At 38.4% G+C, this 17,829-nt stretch overlaps 1 protein-coding gene and 1 pseudogene across 2 annotated transcripts in view; both read left to right on the top strand.

The window, feature by feature from the left end:
- Positions 1 to 15,570, top strand: part of GSTCD (glutathione S-transferase C-terminal domain containing) — a 117,385-nt gene extending 101,815 nt beyond the window's left edge. For both annotated transcript variants that reach the window (XM_021680364.1, XM_021680363.1), the window contains exons 8-11: positions 5,069 to 5,202; positions 7,148 to 7,178; positions 12,157 to 12,226; positions 15,434 to 15,570. In XM_021680364.1, the coding sequence (XP_021536039.1) occupies positions 5,069 to 5,202; positions 7,148 to 7,178; positions 12,157 to 12,226; positions 15,434 to 15,570 (372 nt within the window). The remainder of the gene's footprint in view (positions 1 to 5,068; positions 5,203 to 7,147; positions 7,179 to 12,156; positions 12,227 to 15,433) is intronic.
- Positions 9,395 to 10,329, top strand: LOC123324038 (annotated as a pseudogene).
- Positions 15,571 to 17,829: the final 2,259 nt, after the last annotated feature.

Below are 17,829 nucleotides of genomic sequence, written 5' to 3'. Positions count from 1 at the left end.
ACAAAATGCCCATTGATTGTTGAATGAATGAATGAATTCTGCAACTGGTAGGATTAAGTAGTAATGATTAATAAGAGAGAATAGCAAATTACTCAACAAGATCACCTTCATGTTGCTGTAGAAGCTCTCTACATCATTTGTCTCATGATTTTTTACAGTGTATTTCTTTTAATGAGGATTGAAATAAGACACAAAAATTGAAATGGTTAATGTGAATCTTAAGGCTTAAAATTTATAGGTTTTCATCTGCTTTAGTTTTCTATTTGTCTTGTCAAAAAAAAAAATGACCACAAATTTGGCAGCTTAAAATAACACAAATTTGTTATCTCACAGTTCTATAGATCAGAAATCCAGGTGGGCTTAACTTGTTTCTCTGCGCCAGGTGTCATTAGGTCAAAGTCAGCCTCTACTTTGGTTTGGCTCTTAATCTAAAGGCTCTGAGGGGAAATCCACTTCTGGGATGGTTCAGGTTGTTGGTAGAATTTAGTTCCACGCATTGTAGGATTAAGGTTCCAACTCCCTTGCTGGCTCAGCAAGGATTCATTCTCAGCCTCTAGAGCTACTGGTGAAAGCCAGCAATGGTGGTTCAAGTCATTCTCATGCCTCAAATCTCTGACTTTTCCTTGTGTCTCATCTCTCTTGCTTCCAGTCTGAGAAAGTTCTCTACTTTGAAGTCCTCATGTGATTTGATTGAACCCACCCATGTAAATCCAGAATAATCTTGGTATTTTAAGGTTCTTAATCTTAATTACATCTAAAAAAAATCCTTTTTGCCATGTTGACATGTTTCAGGTATGAGCAGGTAGACTCACTCATCCTACTACACCATCCCGGTTTTTTTTTTTCCCTTAAAGATTGTTTATATGACCATGTCATTTCTCCTTTACAGTCTCCCACAATTTGGATTTTGCTGATCATATCCCCCTGGTGTTGTTTCACATATTACCCTGTTCCCAAGATTGCTTAGAAATTGGTAGTTAGATCTAGATTGTAAAGACATAATCAGATCAGGTTTACTTTGGGGTAAGGATACATCAAAGGTGGTGGTGTGTTCAAATCAGTAGGCACTTATGTCTGGCTGTCTCTTGTGCAACATCAGCAGCATTTGTGATCATTGACCTTAGCTCCATTACTTTAGCAAGGATTGCAAAATGGCGATATTCTTTTAATCTTATCATTCCATCTTCATTTACTTTCCTTTATTAACTGTTCGGTTATGCAGAGGTACAGTACATTAGGAAAGGCCAGATAAAATTTGATTCTTTCCCTGTATTTTCTGGTTTTCAAAGTGAGTTGGTTATCTACGGAAAGTGACCAGTTTTTTTTTTTCTCAGTACAATTATTGACTCATCAATTTAATGTTTGAAACACTTATTATTATTGCACTTATTATTACACTTATTATTGCACTTATTATTCTCACTGACGCTCAGATATTCCCATATTTGTTAAGTGGGAGCCTCTTGAGGTTAGCTCCTGAGTCCTATTGATAGGACTTCAATAGTATTTCATAGTGTCCCTGCTTTCAGTATAACACGATGTTCCAACTCATCTTATGCATTTCCTGCCTCCTACCTGGCAGCAGCTATTTCTCCATGCAGCTCTAAATTCTTTTAAAGGAAAATGCTATTTCAATGACCACAATTTAGGTACTGGGGATAGTCATTACTACTGGTTTGGTCTTTGTTTCCAGGCTCTACTGTGGTCTTAGCAAGGCAATTTTTTTTTTTTTAAATCATCATGGGTACATACTGACACTTCCAATTTAAATTCAGGACCATGGGATTTTAACTTAGCCTCACTTAGCTATTTCATATCTCTTTCTTCTTTCTCCTGTGCTTAAAAAAAAATCTATTTCCTAATGGCATCAGCAAATTTCTTATTTGCTTTATCTCACAATATACATATTTGAGTCCTAAAACAAAAATACAGACACCAATGATGATTACTGAAAATAGTTTGACAATTTTTAACATTATTTTTCATTTAATAATATCTACCATGGCCATGTAGAGAAATATTCCCCATTCCTTTTTAGAGCTTCAGAGTAAGCCGCAAGTCCTCTGTCAATGGAAAATTGACTTGTTTCCATTTTGTTGTTATTTCAAATATTGCCTCAATGAATACATCTTTTTATGTTTTGGCCAGTGTATCCCTTGAACAGATTTTTAGAAGTGAGATCGCAAATTACTCATGTAATTTTGCTGGATATTGCTAAATTCCTCCTCCATGGGGTTGTGACATTTTTATATTCCCACCAGCAATGTATGACATTGTCTGTTTCACCATACCCTGGCCCATAGGTTGTCATCAAATTTTAGAATTTTTGCCACTTTAATAGGTGATAAGTAATATCTTAATGTAATTTAAATACTTCTCTTATTTTGAACCATATTGGACAACTTTGGTTTAAGACATATTCGCATATTTTTGTTTCTGAATTTTCCAAATCTCTTGTCCATTCACTATCAGATTATTATACTTTTCTTTATTTTCAGAAACTTGCTATGTATAAGGGATATTAACCTTTTGTTAATGCTTTAAGTTGCCAATTTTTTCTCTTTGTCATTTATCTTTTTATATATGGTTTTTGTTTCTTTGCCTTTTTTTTTTCATTTTTTGTCAAATTTTTTAACCTTATCCCTTATTGTATGTAGAATTTCAGACATAGTTAAGTATTTCCACTCCCCTAGGTTATAGAGGAATTCACTCATGGTTGTTGTTGTTGTCGTTGTTTTGCATTTTAAATCTCTAGTCCATTTGAAATGTACTATGTGTGGTGAGAGGAAAGGATCTAATTTTATTTTTCATATGGCTATCAGGTTAACCCAACATCACTTATTAAAAAGCCCATCTTTGGGGCACCTGGCTGACTCAGTTGGTAGATGCAACTCTTGATCTCAGGGTTGTAAGTTCGATCCCCACGTTGGGTATAGAGATTATTTAAAAATAAAATCTTAAAAAAAATTAATTAAAAGTCCATCTTTTTCCCAGTGATCCAAAGTGCCACCTTTGTTTTATGTTCAATGTTCATATTCAAATCGTTCCATTGATCTATATCTCTCTTTGTTATTTGCCTGTTCTTTCTGACTGGCATTTGGTAACAATGGAAATTAGGAGCATATGAAGCAATAAAACCTTTTAGGACTAAAATCCATTGTGTAAATAGTTCTTAAATTTAGTTGTTTTGTTTAAATGAGGGAAATAAACTCATTCTTTTGCATGTAGCAAAAGGAATTCTTTAAGAGCCTTAAAAGGGTTTTGCGGGGAAGCAGCCTGATATAATTAATGCATGGGTTCAGGATCCTGCCACTCAGGAGCTGCTTTGTTGTGGGCATGTTCTTAATTTCTCTGAGCCTTAGTTTCCTTACTTCTAAAACGGAGATAAAATCTCTCAGGGCCGTTTTGAGCATAGAAAGATCTGCGTGCCATTACCCAGCGTCGTGGCCCCACATAAAGGGCACTCAGGGAGTATTGGTTGTCTTTTCTTCCCCTTCAGGGGAAAATGCATTTATAACTTTTATGGTGAGGTTTTCTCCAGCTACTCATGAAAATGAAGAACTGGCCTGATTTTTACTCTGCAAAACTGATTAAATAAAAGGAACAGATGAGAAATCAAAGTTCTTCACTCCCAATTACCCAGTAGTGCCTGCCTTCACTGAACAGCAGCCTTGGGCTCAATTTTCAGAGTGAAAGAGGAAAAGTGGACTGACAACAACCACAGGGATTGTTGACTTCTAAATTGATGTAAGCCTAGATGGAGGGGAGATTCAGAAGAAGGATGATAAGCAGAGATCATGCTTTCCTCTTCCCAATACAACATTGCTTTTGGCTTTCCAGTTTAAGAGGGGAATCTGGCTTATGATACTCATATCCAGAAATTTCCAGAAAATCTCTTCACTCTAAAAGCCCCTCCCTACCCTGAAGTTGTCAGAGATCTGAGCATTTTTCTGACAAAATGCTTTATTTTTTAAGATCCCCATATCAGATTTTTTTCCATAGGGTCCTGTTTTGCTTTATTTAGCCTAATAATTTTCATAATTGTCTACTTTAGATTGTGACACAATATAGACATATTTAAGGAATTTGTTTTGAAAACATATCTTAAGATCATTTTTAGAGGTTTTTTAATGAATTATTGAAGCCCTAATTAGATTCCAATTCATAATTTTATTCCTTCCTTTTTAAATAAACCCATTGAAAGTAGTTCATGTAATTCACCAATATTAAGAACTATTACATGAAGATGAAAAGGGGCTCCATAAATATGATTTGATCAGTTTTCATACAGCATTGATTAGATTATATTCATACAGCATTTGAAAGAATGTTTTCAAATACATTTTTTTTAAAGATTTTATTTATTTATTTGAGAGAGAGAGAATGAGAGAGAGCACATGAGAGGGGGGAGGGTCAGAGGGAGAAGCAGACTCCCTGCCGAGCAGGGAGCCCGATGTGGGACTCGATCCAGGGACTCCAGGATCATGACCTGAGCCGAAGGCAGTCGCTTAACCAACTGAGCCACCCAGGAGCCCTCAAATACATTTTTATTTAATTTTTGCAACAGCATTGTTATATGTAAATATTGGTAACCATAGTTTATAGTGGAGCAGACCAAGGCCCAAAGAAGTTAAATTTTAAATGGCCCAGGATCTCATAGGCAACTACAGTTTGAGACTAGAAATTCAGATTTCAGTCTAGTGTTCCTGCCACAATTCATAATCAGCAAGAGAACTAGTTTAGACATGCATACATATTAAATTTTCCATATTTAACATCATGTCAGATTTTCCACTGAATGAATCTTAGGCTTCATTTGCAATGTTCCATTTGTAATCTTTCAATCTTTCTTAGCTTTCTTAATTAATATGAATAGCTAACTAGTCCTGCGGTATGTCCAAATGCGAACTATCTAAACTATTAGGGAATAATGTTCTGGTAACTTGAAACCTCCAGAGGATCAGTCCTCACAAAGAGTTAAAAAAAAAAAAAAAAAAGGAAAAAGGCACAGAAGTAGCATTGTTGGTTAAGCAAGAACTTAGTGCTGATGTCTGGTTTTGTTTTCCAGGTGGCACTGCATGCTTGTGGAGTGGCAACAGACATGGTGATTGAGCACTGCATCAAAACACGGGCTTCCTTTGTCACATGCCCTTGCTGTTATGGTTTCATTCAGAACACCTCAAAATTTAATTTTCCCAAAAGGTGAAATGTAGTGTTCACCCTAAGACACCAATGTGGGGAATAAAGCTAAAGCCCGAAACTCATTTGATACAAAGTTGCAATGAGATTTCACTTTTGAACTCACTTCCTCTTTCCACAAACGCAGGTACTGTTTATAAGTTATATAAGGAAGAGAGGATCTCCTCTATGGCTGCTCCTTGATTTTTCTCCTGGACCCAGCTCCTGAAATTTAGAAGCAAGTCTATCTGAGAGTGAGCTGGCTGACTAAGAAATCTGATAGGTTCAGCACTTCTCATCACCTCTGAGAGGCAGCAGGTGTTGTGGTTAAGTGCTTAGGACCCTGAAGTCTTCCGTCCCCCGGTGGGGGGGGGGGGCAAACATCGGCTCCTCAGACTTTTATAAGTCGTTTCACTTCAGGCAATTTACTTCAGCTCTTTTTGCCTACATTTTCTCATCTATAAAATGGAGGTTATAATAGTAATTACCTCAAGGTTTTTGTGAGAATTGAACGATATATATGTAAAGCACTTAGAAGTGGCACAGAGTAAGCATTCAATAAAATGTGAGCTGTGGCCAGGTACGGTAGTAGCAGCAGTATTTTTAAATACTGCCCATGGGTGCTGATTAATCTGCAAGCCGGACAGCCATTTTTACAGTCCTTCTTATCCCACCTACAAGAGGGAGACATTTTATTTCTCACCACTTTGGCCTAACCTAGTGGAGGGCTGTTGTCTTGGTGTTCATGACATTTCACTCTCTGAATCACAGTTATTGAGAATCATGCTGATCATTTTAATTACAGAATAGATTATGTTAGTTTTAAAAAAATTCTATAATGTGTCAAAAAAAGATTTCTTGATCAATTGCATGATTACTTTTAAGAAATCTTAGAAAATTTCCATCAGAATTTATACTTAAAGGCTTCTGAATAAAGTAATAAAGTACAAACAATAGCCTTCTTTTTCTTTGTCTTTGATTTTTTTTTCTTTATTTCATTGTTTTGTTCTTTACCACAATTTGCAACTAGTTGAGAGAAAACCAAAGGAACTTTGGAAAGGCAAATAATAAGTATAACTTAAGGTTTATTCAATAGCTGAAATTTCACTCTGTTCTGAATCTATACAGATAAAATGTATATTTTACAACCCATCAAGAAATCTGTAAGTCTAGCACTATAAAGATTTTTAAGAATGTTAATTTGAGTTATTCAGCCTGTGGCTTCACTTCATTGATTTTAAAATCTTACTTCAGTGTCTGTCAGCTTTTTCATATCTCTGCAGATTTATTGCCATTTTCTCCTTTTGTCAGTGGAAGACCATTCCCAGGCCATTACCCCCCTGCCCTAATCACCTGTGTCAGGTCCCAGACAACTAGGGACAGCCCCTATCCCCAAAGCCACTGACATTATCCAGTCCTACCCAGTCCTAAGTTTGCTCATCCTGCCTTGCCATCTCTTCCAATGGAATCCATAATAAAGGCTCTTGCCTACATTGTATCCCACTCCCTCCGCCTCCTAAGCAGCGCCATGTGGCTCTCTGTGGCATGGCATGCCGTCTCTTAGGAATTGTTGGGAAAAAACTATCTTTTCCATGGCAAACATCTCCTGATCTGTTGGCCTCACCATATCTAAAATAGTAGTAAAACCTACATTTTAAAACCCCTGGATCTTTGTGCACCCATGTGGGGAAGAGAAAAAAAAAATGGTTGTGCATCTCTAATAGTGTAAACAATCTTTGAAAAAATCTTCAAAATTAATAGCATACTGAGAGTATGCTTTTGGCTTTTTATAAAGACATTTCAAACTGGCATAGTTCTCAGCGTAAGATAGCATTATGTACTCCTCAGATAAAATACCTACTTTTGTTTATAGTTTTTTCTATATTTCTATATAGAAATATATAGACTATCTCGACTCCTAATCTTTGGTGTTTAAAGTAATAACTCTTTTTTTTCTTTTCTATTTCAGTGAACAATTCAAGAAAACTTTATCATACAAGGTAACCTTAAAAAGTTCTAGATGTCTTTCTAATATACTTTTTATTCCTTCTTTATATTTTCCCCCCTCCCAAATTTTGAATGGTATATATAATCTATAGTTATCTTGGAATTACTCATCAACATGTAATATGGGAGGCTTGTTTTACTTTTTATGTTTTGTTTTGTTTTGTGAATCAAGATTAAAGTCCAAGTAGGTGGCAAGACTTGTGAAGGGTCTGAGAGTTTACCCTGCAAGTTCACATGCTAGCCTGCCAGTTTCACGGATGCCGGCAGATAGGAGACTTCTGAGTTAGAGACCTGGCAGTAGGAGTAGCCAGACTATCATCATTTTTGTCCTGACTTCCTGAGACCCAGTTCCCACAGGGCAGTACATAATGGGCCATGCGACACCTACATACACAGTGAATTGCAGTACAAGAGAGGGAAGCTGAGCTTAGGAAACCCAAATGTTTTAAGATTTAATCTTGAAGCAAGCATTCCTGCCCTTTGCTCCAGAGTGAAACTATGTATTTTCCAGAGTTGCTCACTATATAAACATCTTTGAGAAGATAATCTAGAACACAGGCAAATTTTTCTGTAAAAGGTCAGACAGTAAACATTTTAGGTTTTGTCAGCCACTTAAAAATTTCCCAGCTATTCTACTTTGTCCTTGCCATTTCTTGTTGCTTTTGGTGGTGGTGGTGTACAATCTTTTAAAAATGTAAAGACTGTTTTTAACTTGAGAGCCATACAAAAAGAGGTCATAGGCTGGATTTGGCCCGTAGGCCAGAGTTTGCCAACCCCTGGTCCAGAACAAACGCAGCACCTCTACTCATAAGGCGTGAAGAAATACAAGAACTGTTTCTCAACAGTAGTCAGAACATTACATAGTTCTGAGGCATCAGTCTGAGCAAACTAGTTTCCAGCTTTCTGAATATTACCACTAACTAATTGGTCAATAACATGACAAATGCATTCTAAAAAATGGTAATGATATTTGCCAGAAATACATGGATAATCCCATTAAAACTTGATAAATTAGATTCTTAGTTCACTTCTTGCAGACTCACTAAAAATATATAGTTTCATTTTACATGCCAGGCCCCACCTTTCAAGATTTTTCCCTTCTCCATCCAACGGTTAAGTAGTGGGGGACAGTGAATCAAAAACGTTCATTTCTACCAGCTTGGCACATATATCTCCTTCACCTCTACTTTTTTTTTTTTTAAGATTTTATTTATTTATTTGAGAGAGAGAGAATGAGAGAGAACACATGAGAGGGGGGAGGGTCAGAGGGAGAAGCAGACTCCCTGCCGAGCAGGGAGCCCGATGTGGGACTCGATCCAGGGACTCCAGGATCATGACCTGAGCTGAAGGCAGTCGCTTAACCAACTGAGCCACCCAGGCGCCCCACCTCTACTTTATAATCCTTAAACAGGCACCTCCAACTCTGTCTCCCACCGTCCCCTTTCCCCCTCCTCACCTCTCCCCCTGCTCTGAGCATACACAGATACTATAGAGGGAAGAGTGTTGATGCTTTCATCCAGAACCAGACTTCCCTGGTCTTTGCTTACTGGATTTTAAGTTTGTATGTCTTAGGGAACTGTAAGGTTTTTGGGAAACATTAGGACCCCAGGAACTTTGTTTTCATAATATTCAAAACACCTTACCTTTCTCTTATAAGACCCTGCCAATAGAGTAGACAATGAGTTGAAAAAGAAACAAAAACTAGGGCCCTGTTTTTAATGCCTCTTTGAGTGATGCTGGCTAAAAACAAATTGAGAGGATGCGTGTAAAAAACCCAGGGCAGTGAAGAGGTTGGGTGCCCCAGTCTCACTGGCTAGAAAAGAACGTAACATTTCTAAAGAATAGCGACAGGGTACCCAGGCTCTTCCACAGACCAGAAAACTCACTGGTACCCAGTCTACTGGGTCTACTCCTTCTCTCACACCCCCAAAAGCTGCTTGGCCACCAGCCCTTTTGAGGGTCTCAGGTATAAAGGTTCCAGAGGGAAGTCTGAGCTTTTTGGATACTGTGGCAAGATACTTCTTAACTGAACTAAATGGAGGTAGTACCTAAATGTCTTGAGAGTTACTGAGTTCGATCGACAGCGGGAGCGGAGAGCGGACCCCAGAGAGCCCTGAGCAGCCCCGCCGCCGCCGCGGGCCTAGTTACCATCACACCCCGGGAGGAGCCGCAGCTGCCTTAGCCGGCCCCAGTCACCATCACTGCAACCATGAACAGTGAGGCCGAGACCCAGCAGCCGCCCGCCGCCCCCGCCCTCGCCCTCAGCGCTGCCGACACCAAGCCCGGCACCACTGGCCACTGGCCGCGGCGCAGGGAGCGGCGGCCCCGGCGGCGGGGACAAAGTCATCGCAACGAAGGTTTTGGGAACAGTAAAATGGTTCAGTGTAAGAAATGGATACGGTTTCATCAACAGGAATGACGCCAAGGAAGATGTATTTGTACACCAGACCGCCATAAAGAATAACCCCAGGAAGTACCTTCGCAGTGTAGGAGATGGAGACACTGTGGAGTTTGATGTGGCTGAAGGAGAAAAGGGTGCGGGGCAGCAAAGGTGCCAGGCCCTGGTGGAGTTCCAGTGCAAGGCAGTCAACGTGCAGCAGACCGTAACCATTATAGACGCTATCCACGTCGCAGGGGTCCTCCACGCAATTCCCAGCAGAATTACCGTGAGAGTGGGGAAAAGAACGAGGGATCGGAAAGTGCTCCGGAAGGCCAGGCTCAACAGCGCCGGGCCTACGGCGGGCGACGCTTCCCAGCTTACTACATGCGGAGACCTACGCGCGGCGACCACAGTATTCCAACCCTCCTGTGCAGGGAGAAGTGATGGAGGGTGCTGACAACCAGGGTGCAGGAGAACAAGGTAGACCAGTGAGACAGAATAGGTATCGGGGTTATAGACCACGATTCTGCAGGGGTCCTCCTCGCCAAAGACAGCCTAGAGAGGATGGCAACGAGGAAGTTAAGGAAAATCAAGGATGAGACCCAAGGTCAGCAGCCATCTCAACGTCGGTACCGTTGCAACTTCAATTACCGACGCAGACGCCCAGAAAACCCTAAACCACAAGATGGCAAAGAGACAAAAGCCGCCGGGCCACCAGCTGAGAATTCGTGGGTCCCGAGGCTGAGCAGGGCGCGGCTGAGTAAATGCCGGCTTACCATCTCTACCATCATCTAGTTTAGCCATCCAACACGAAGAAATGAAGATGAAATTCCAGCAATAAGAAATGAACAAAAGATTGGAGCTGAAGACCTTAAGTGCTTGCTTTTCGCCCACTGACCAGATAAATAGAACTATCTGCATTATCTATGCAGCATGGGGTTTTTATTATTTTTACCTAAAGACGTCTCTTTTTGGTAATGACAGACGTGTTTAAAAAAAAAAAACAAAAACCTGGTTTTTCTCAATACACCTTTAAAGGTTTTTAAATTGTTTCATATCTGGTCAAGTTGAGATTTTTAAGAACCTCATTTTTAATTTGTAATAAAAAGTTTACAACTTGATTTTTTCAAAAAAATCAACAAACGGCAAGCACCCGTTAATAAAGTCTTAAAATAAATAAATAAATAAATAAATAAATAATGTCTTGAGAGTTACTTTGGAAGTGTTTTTCTCCACAGTTCAGTTTATACAGCAAATCTTTACTGACTTCTGCTCTGTGCCTCCCCTTCCAGAATTTAACTTCTCTTGGGGAGAACACATACACAAATAATTCCAGTAAAATCTGGCGAGGACACCAGAGGCGATTGCCTCAACATTAAGTGAATCTTGACTTTCAAACACTATGAAGACAAAGAGCATGCTTTTTCTTGCTTTTTCTTCAAATTATGTAATTCTAAATCCTTCTTCTGCCCCTTTGTCGATGCCAGTTCATGGCTGCTTAATACAACTTACTCATTTGAGCCACTTTATTAGTGTCCTACCCATTGGCCACTAAATTTTATAGTGAACATTACAGCGTTGTTGTTGTTGTTTTAATGCATAAAAGTTGAGACAGAGGTAACCCTTCAAAAAGAACCAACATCACACAGCCACTTCAATTACCTTATTAAAAAACGGAGGCCTCAAGTTGAATGTACAAAAGACGAAAGGGGACAAACGAGGATTCGGAGTTCAAGCCTTTGGCTAAGCTGACAGGTGAGATCATTTGCACACTTGGAGACTGCATCTGTTCTGAATGAACAGCTGCCGTGGGAACATCGCAGTACCCCCAATCCGCCTGAGCACTCACCTTTGGCTGCTTGCCTATTTCAGAGTGCTGTGCAGGCTCATCAGCTCTCTGCCCCTGTAAAGCCTTGTTCTTTTTGCATGAAAGCAGCCTTTCCTAAAATTGTCAAGCAGAATAATTTTCCTCCCACCCCCTCAGGTCATTCTTACGGTTGCCCTTAAAGTAGATGCACCTCCAGCAGCCCTTTGGAGTGAGGAGAGAGTGAATGAGCCAGCTTCCTCTCCTCTAAAGGGACAAGGGAAGAGTCCAGAAAAGTGTAGGAACAGCCAGCACTCTGCTGGGTATCCCAGAGAACTACAGAACCACAGAACCCACAAAGAGTGATGATCTTCTACAGTACTGCCTTTTCCCCTGGTGGGAGCCACCGAGACTGACTTCTTGGAGCCATGTTCCTGAGATTCAAATTTTATTAAAGGAAAAATATAAGTGAATTTTAGGTCTTTTCGTTTAACACATGATAATCACGCATTGTAACCCTATTTTGGCTAAAAGCAACTGGCTAACTGGCCTGAGGATGTTCCTTGCATCCATTCTTAAGAACTGCATCTGAAGAACAGTCTACTTGAAGGGGAAAAAGTTATTGAGTACCATTTTCTGAAAATGTGTTTCTTTCAGAAGTATTACTTGTGTAGTACTTTATTCAGTTAAACTGTAGAACTCCAGATAAGTGAGGTAGTTTTTATAATTTTTAGTTTTGAAGCAGAAGATTAAAATAGACCCACATTCTATTGTTTTTTTCTTTTAGGAACACATGATTCTGTGTAGATTTGCGGATCAGACAGCTGTCCAGCTTCCACCCCAACGAAGACTTGTAGGTATGTGTTTTCACAGAGCAGCTGATGAGTAGATTACGTACAGTATGCCTAGGAATGAATGGACTGGTTCTATATGGGGAAAACTGGTCCATTTATCAACAAGAAACTCAAGTTTGTTTTTCCCAGAAAAGGAAATCCATGTTGAAAAGGTCTTTGTAGGTATAAGAGTATTTTATCCCGTTTTTGTTAACATTAATACTTTTTTTTAGAAGATTTTATTCATTTATTTGACAGAGAGAGACATAGCAAGAGAGGGAAAAGAAGCAGGGGGAGTGGGAGAGAGAGAAGCAGGCTTCCCACCGAGCAGGAAGCCCGATGTGGGGCTCGAACCCAGAATCCTGGGACCATGACCTGAGCCGAAGGCAGACACTAAACGACTAAGCCACCCAGGTGCCCAACATTAATACTTTTAAATTCATCTTCAGTATTTGTACATTGAGCAGAATTATGTGAAATCTCTTTCTTACTGTTATGAACAAACTGAGGGATCTGTCTAAAGCCACAGAAGAAAATATAAAGATGGAAAAATCAACTTTGCATGCCAAAGTTAGTTAAAATATCTATAAGCATTTTTTCTTGGAAAAAAGTATACTTGTATATTATTAATCATAGACCAATTTATTCAACATCTGTAATAGTAAATATTACCTTAATTGGAAGACCTGCAATAGCATTTTAAGTTTAAGTAATGAATTTATCCAAGACTTTGCTTTAGAAAAAGAAATCACATTTAGAAGGACAATAGCAGCTAACAGTGACTGCGCATTTAAGTGCTGAGCTAAATGCCTTACCCGTTATCTCAGTAAATTCTAATGAAAATACTTATGGGGTATGTACTATTATTTAGGACTGGGACAAAAGTTTGTCTAGGATCCTTTACCTGGTAGATGATGGAGTCACACTATGAACTGATACGAAGGCTAGGTTCCAAAATTAGGGCTTGAGAAGATTGAGTGGAGTCAAAAATAATCTTTAAAATTATTTAGAAGAGCCCCCACATTGGAGGCCATCATAGTATTTTGGAAAACAGATTGCCATTTCTTTGGCTGAGCACCAGATGGGATAATTAGCTTGCATACAGGGACTATGTTGTGTGAGAAGTAGTTATCTTCAAACTCTAAAGTCAAAGTCAGCATAGCAAGATACATACAGAGAAGCATCTGAGACCTGATTTCCTTTTCTTTCTCACACTCCGGAGCATAAAGATATGGAAAAAGCTCTTCCTCTCTCTCCTGCATGCAACCTCCTTCTCTTTCCCACTCCTTTTCTCTGCCTTCTCCTTCCCCCATTCCCAACTCTCTGAGCTAGTTGAGTGTACATGTGAATGTTCAGGGAGTGCTAGATGGGAAGTTGCTGGAGTTGAAGAGGAGGAGGAACATTTGGCCTGATCACTGGCATGAGGGGAGGGAAGGTCATGTGCAAAGTCACGGACTCCATCAAATGTGGACATCTGTACTTTGCATGGGCCATATTTTTGTTCTGTGAACATTTTAGGAAGCTTTCAAGGCCCCCAAAGGGAGACTACCAACAACTGAATTTCAGTTGTAAAGGTACTTCTTCAACATGTGAAAACATGAGATTCTTTTATGCAATAGAAAAAGAAAAATTAACTGGACTGGGATCAAAGCCAAGGGTGAATGAGCTGCAGTGTAAACCCAGGGTGGGTACTGAAGGAATGCAGGGCGTCTATTCTGACAGAGAATGTTTCATTTTAAACTGAAGAGTAGACGGAGGTGGGTGGGGGGGGAGCCTTTACAGATGTCTTAAAAGATGAACAGTATTTTAAGGGAAAAAAAGAATGTCGGCCGCACAACTGTTGATGAACAGGGAGGGGTGGGTTGGGGGGTGATTTTGCCTAAATGGAATTCAAGACATCTCTTTTTATATCATTTCTAACACAGTTCATCCTTTTTGGCATAGGAGCTTTTAAGAAAAAAGTACAAAATAAACACTTTAAATCTGAATGTCTCATTGCCAATTCTTACCTACTGACTTCACCTTCCACAGTTTTTCTGTGGGGTTCTTCTGTCTTCCACAGAAGAACATCTCTGTTTCAATTATCTGGCTTCATTTCTGCAGCTATTCAATTTTAGTAGTTTCTGTGGACATCCAAATAAATTATTTAAAAATAATGTTTAGTCGGGCGCCTGAGTGGCTCAGATGGTCAAGCGTCTGCCTTCGGCTCAGGTCATGATCCTGGAGTCCCTGGATCGAGTCCCGCATCGGGCTCCCTGCTCGGCAGGGAGTCTGCTTCTCCCTCTGGCCCTCCCCCCTCTCACGTGCTCTCTCACTCTCTCTTGTTCTCTCTCTCAAATAAATAAATAAAATCTTTAAAAAAAAAAAAAATGTTTAGTCATTATTATAATTAGGAGGGAAAATGGAATTAAGTTCTGCATAGTCAGCAGCCTTTTGGAGGATGAAGTTTGTATACTGAATTTAAAGAAATTGAAAGCATAAAAGTGAACCATAGCTTTGAATATATTCAACCCCAAATCATTTTTATTTCCAGAGCTACCTTTAACATAGAAATTTGCATTTGCCAAAGGAACACAAATTAGCTGCTTTGCTTGCCAGTCAGGTTTTCTCTTTTGTTTTCCAAAGATTACAAAGAAGATTGAATACCACTATTTTATTGGGGTGAAGGAGTTCTGAAAATTGATTATGTTACGCTGAACATACACATCCACCTGAAATAACTGAAGCACAAATAAGAATTTTCTCAAATATTTTCCATTTCTCATTTTTCCTTGTCCTAAAAATGTAGCCCATCTTTCAGATGCCTCTTTGTTAGCATGACACTTTAAATATTATTAAAGATAGATGTTATTTTTTTCACAATATTACAGGTAATATATTTCCATAGGGAATGCAGGCACAAGGTCTTTAAATGTATTTTTAACCAAAGTGGGAAATAGGATCTGTAGTCTGTATTTGAGATTTATTTATAAATACATTTTAAAAAGTTAACATTCTCAAAAAAAAGAAAGTTAACCTCTAAATTATCAGCAGAAACAAATCTGTGAACTGTCATATGTGATTATATTTTCTCCATACTGATCAAGAGTTAGGTTGACAGAGACTAAACAGGACTTGGGGGCAAACAGCATTCGCCATATACTTGTAGATTTTGTCGCTGTATAGATGGACAAATTGAAATTGCACTGTTCCCTGTAGGGAGTCTCATGATACCACTTTATTGTATTTCAGGAAAACAGTGCATGTGCCTAGTGGATCTGGATCGAGCAAGAGCTGCAGAAGAATGTGGTTACTCCGTTCAAGTAATATCCATGGAGCCAGAGAGCTGCTCTCCCAAAAATAACATGATCGTGGGAGTCCCCATTTAGAAGGAGATATTCACATTTGATGTTTGGCCATCCGTCTTCATGATGAAAGCCCAGTGGCATTTAGGAGGTTCTTGGCATAACTAGAAAACAGCATTAGCCATATTGAACTTATTGTGCTCAGGAAGGAAAGCAGCAGGAAAATCATGGAAGAAAGGCTGCCTGCAAAGCATCACAAATGTTCTTGTAATGTATGATTAAAGGGCCACTGGTTTTCATAGTGAGAATCCCCTGAAGTCTCAGCTGCCAACAGAATAATACTCACCAGTGGAGGTTACATCACTGGAATAACAATTTCCTTCTCACTTCACAGCTTTTCTCATCTTGCCAATTTGATGTTCAATTCAAAACAGTGAATTGAAGCCTTTGTAATCATTGCAGCCTTTATAATCATTTAGATATTCAAATGGAGACCAAAACTAGACTCAGTGGGATTGGTTGGTTGGTTGGTTGGTTGTATTTTAAACAATTGTATTTTTTCTATAATTTTTAAAAATATCCAGTCAGGCAACTACAGTATGGTTAAATTTTTAAGCCGGGATGAGATGGACTTGTATTTCATTTCATATACTTCTTTAAATATGTTTCCCATAAATTACCAAATGAGATTATCACTGGTTCAGACATTTTATATGAAGACGTAAAATACTTGCAGGAAATTTCCCACTGCGGGAGTATGTAATTTGGACATAAATTCTAATTAATCAGTAAATACATTGATAAATGAATTCCAGTTTATAAATAATTACTGAGGATCCATTATTTTCAAGACCCTGGCATAGATTCTTCCAAGGATACAAAGATGAGTTGCAAGAGACATGGTCCCTTGCCTATGGAATAAATCATGTAAAAGAAAAATTAATGAATTAGTTCTTTATGTCATAATATAATGTATGGTCACAGGATTTGTTTTCCAGATATCAACCATATTTTTTAGTTACATTACTTTGCTAACACTTACTGAATGTAGATTGGAGGTAGGAGGAGTACAGAGTTTAGAAGTTTATTTGAGTATTTCTCTCTTCTCACACTTCTCCTCAGTCCACCAACTGAACTTTTTAAAGACAGATGACATGTCCTTTCTCACATGCTGCTAATTATTTAGCTTTTACATGCCCTAGATTATTCCATTTGAGATGAGATTTATTTCATTGATTTTGATGTTTTCAAGCCCTGTATGACACATATTATGAGAAAAAGGATTTTAATAAGCAACTCTTTCATCATCATGACTTAAAATGCAGAAATAGTTTATCCAAGGGAGGGGGACTTGAATTCTTGTTTTCTGAGGTAAAATTTAAGAAAAGAATTAACCATCAGCCCTGAGTTTTTTAGTCATTTTTACCTATAGATATACCATGCTCTTTTATCCTGGGCTTTCTTTTTTAAATGGAGGTATAATTTACAGACAATAAAATAACAGATTTTAAGTATTGCGTTTGAGAAGTTTTGACATATATATATATGGAGATTATATATATATATATATATAATCTTCATGCAACTGCCACCAGATATAAGATATAGAATATTTCCGCCAGCACAGAAAGTTCTCTTATGTCCCTTTCTGTTCAACTTCACCTACCCCAAAAGTAGAAATCTCTCTGATTTCTATCATCCTCCATTTTCTCTGCCTATTTTTGTCCTTCATAAAAATGAAGTAATTTAGTATGTAGTCTTTTGTGTCTGGCTTCTTATTCCCAAGATAGTATTTTTTGAGAAATATCTATGTTGCTATATGTATCAATAGTTTCTTCTTATTCTTAAGTAACATTCTATTATATAAATTTATCAAAATGTATTTATTTACTCTCCAATTGGTATTTATTTGGGTTATTTCCACTTTGAGGATATTACAAATAAGGCCTATAAATATTCTTGTACAAGTCTTTTTGTGGACATATGTTTTCATTTCTCTTGGATAAATACCTAGTAGTAGAATTGCTGGGTCATTGAATAAATGAATGTCAATTGCCAAACAGTTTTTCCAAAACGGTTGTACCATTTTATATTCCCACCAGCAATGTATAAAAATTCTAATTCTCAACACCACCCTCACAGCATTTGATATTGTCAGTCTTTTTTATTTTAACCATGCTGGTGGACATGAAATGGTACTTCACTGGGATTTTAATTTTCATTTCTCAGATGACTAGTGATACTAAGCATCATTTGTTAAGTCAATGTTCAAGTCTTTTACTCATTTTTAAAATTAGGTTGTTTGTGGTTTTTTATTGTTGGTTTATAAGAGTTCTTTATATA

This window comes from Neomonachus schauinslandi, chromosome 2 (genome assembly GCF_002201575.2).
Source record: "Neomonachus schauinslandi chromosome 2, ASM220157v2, whole genome shotgun sequence".
NCBI lineage: Eukaryota > Metazoa > Chordata > Mammalia > Carnivora > Phocidae > Neomonachus > Neomonachus schauinslandi.
This window is presented reverse-complemented; position numbering and strand designations above follow the sequence as displayed.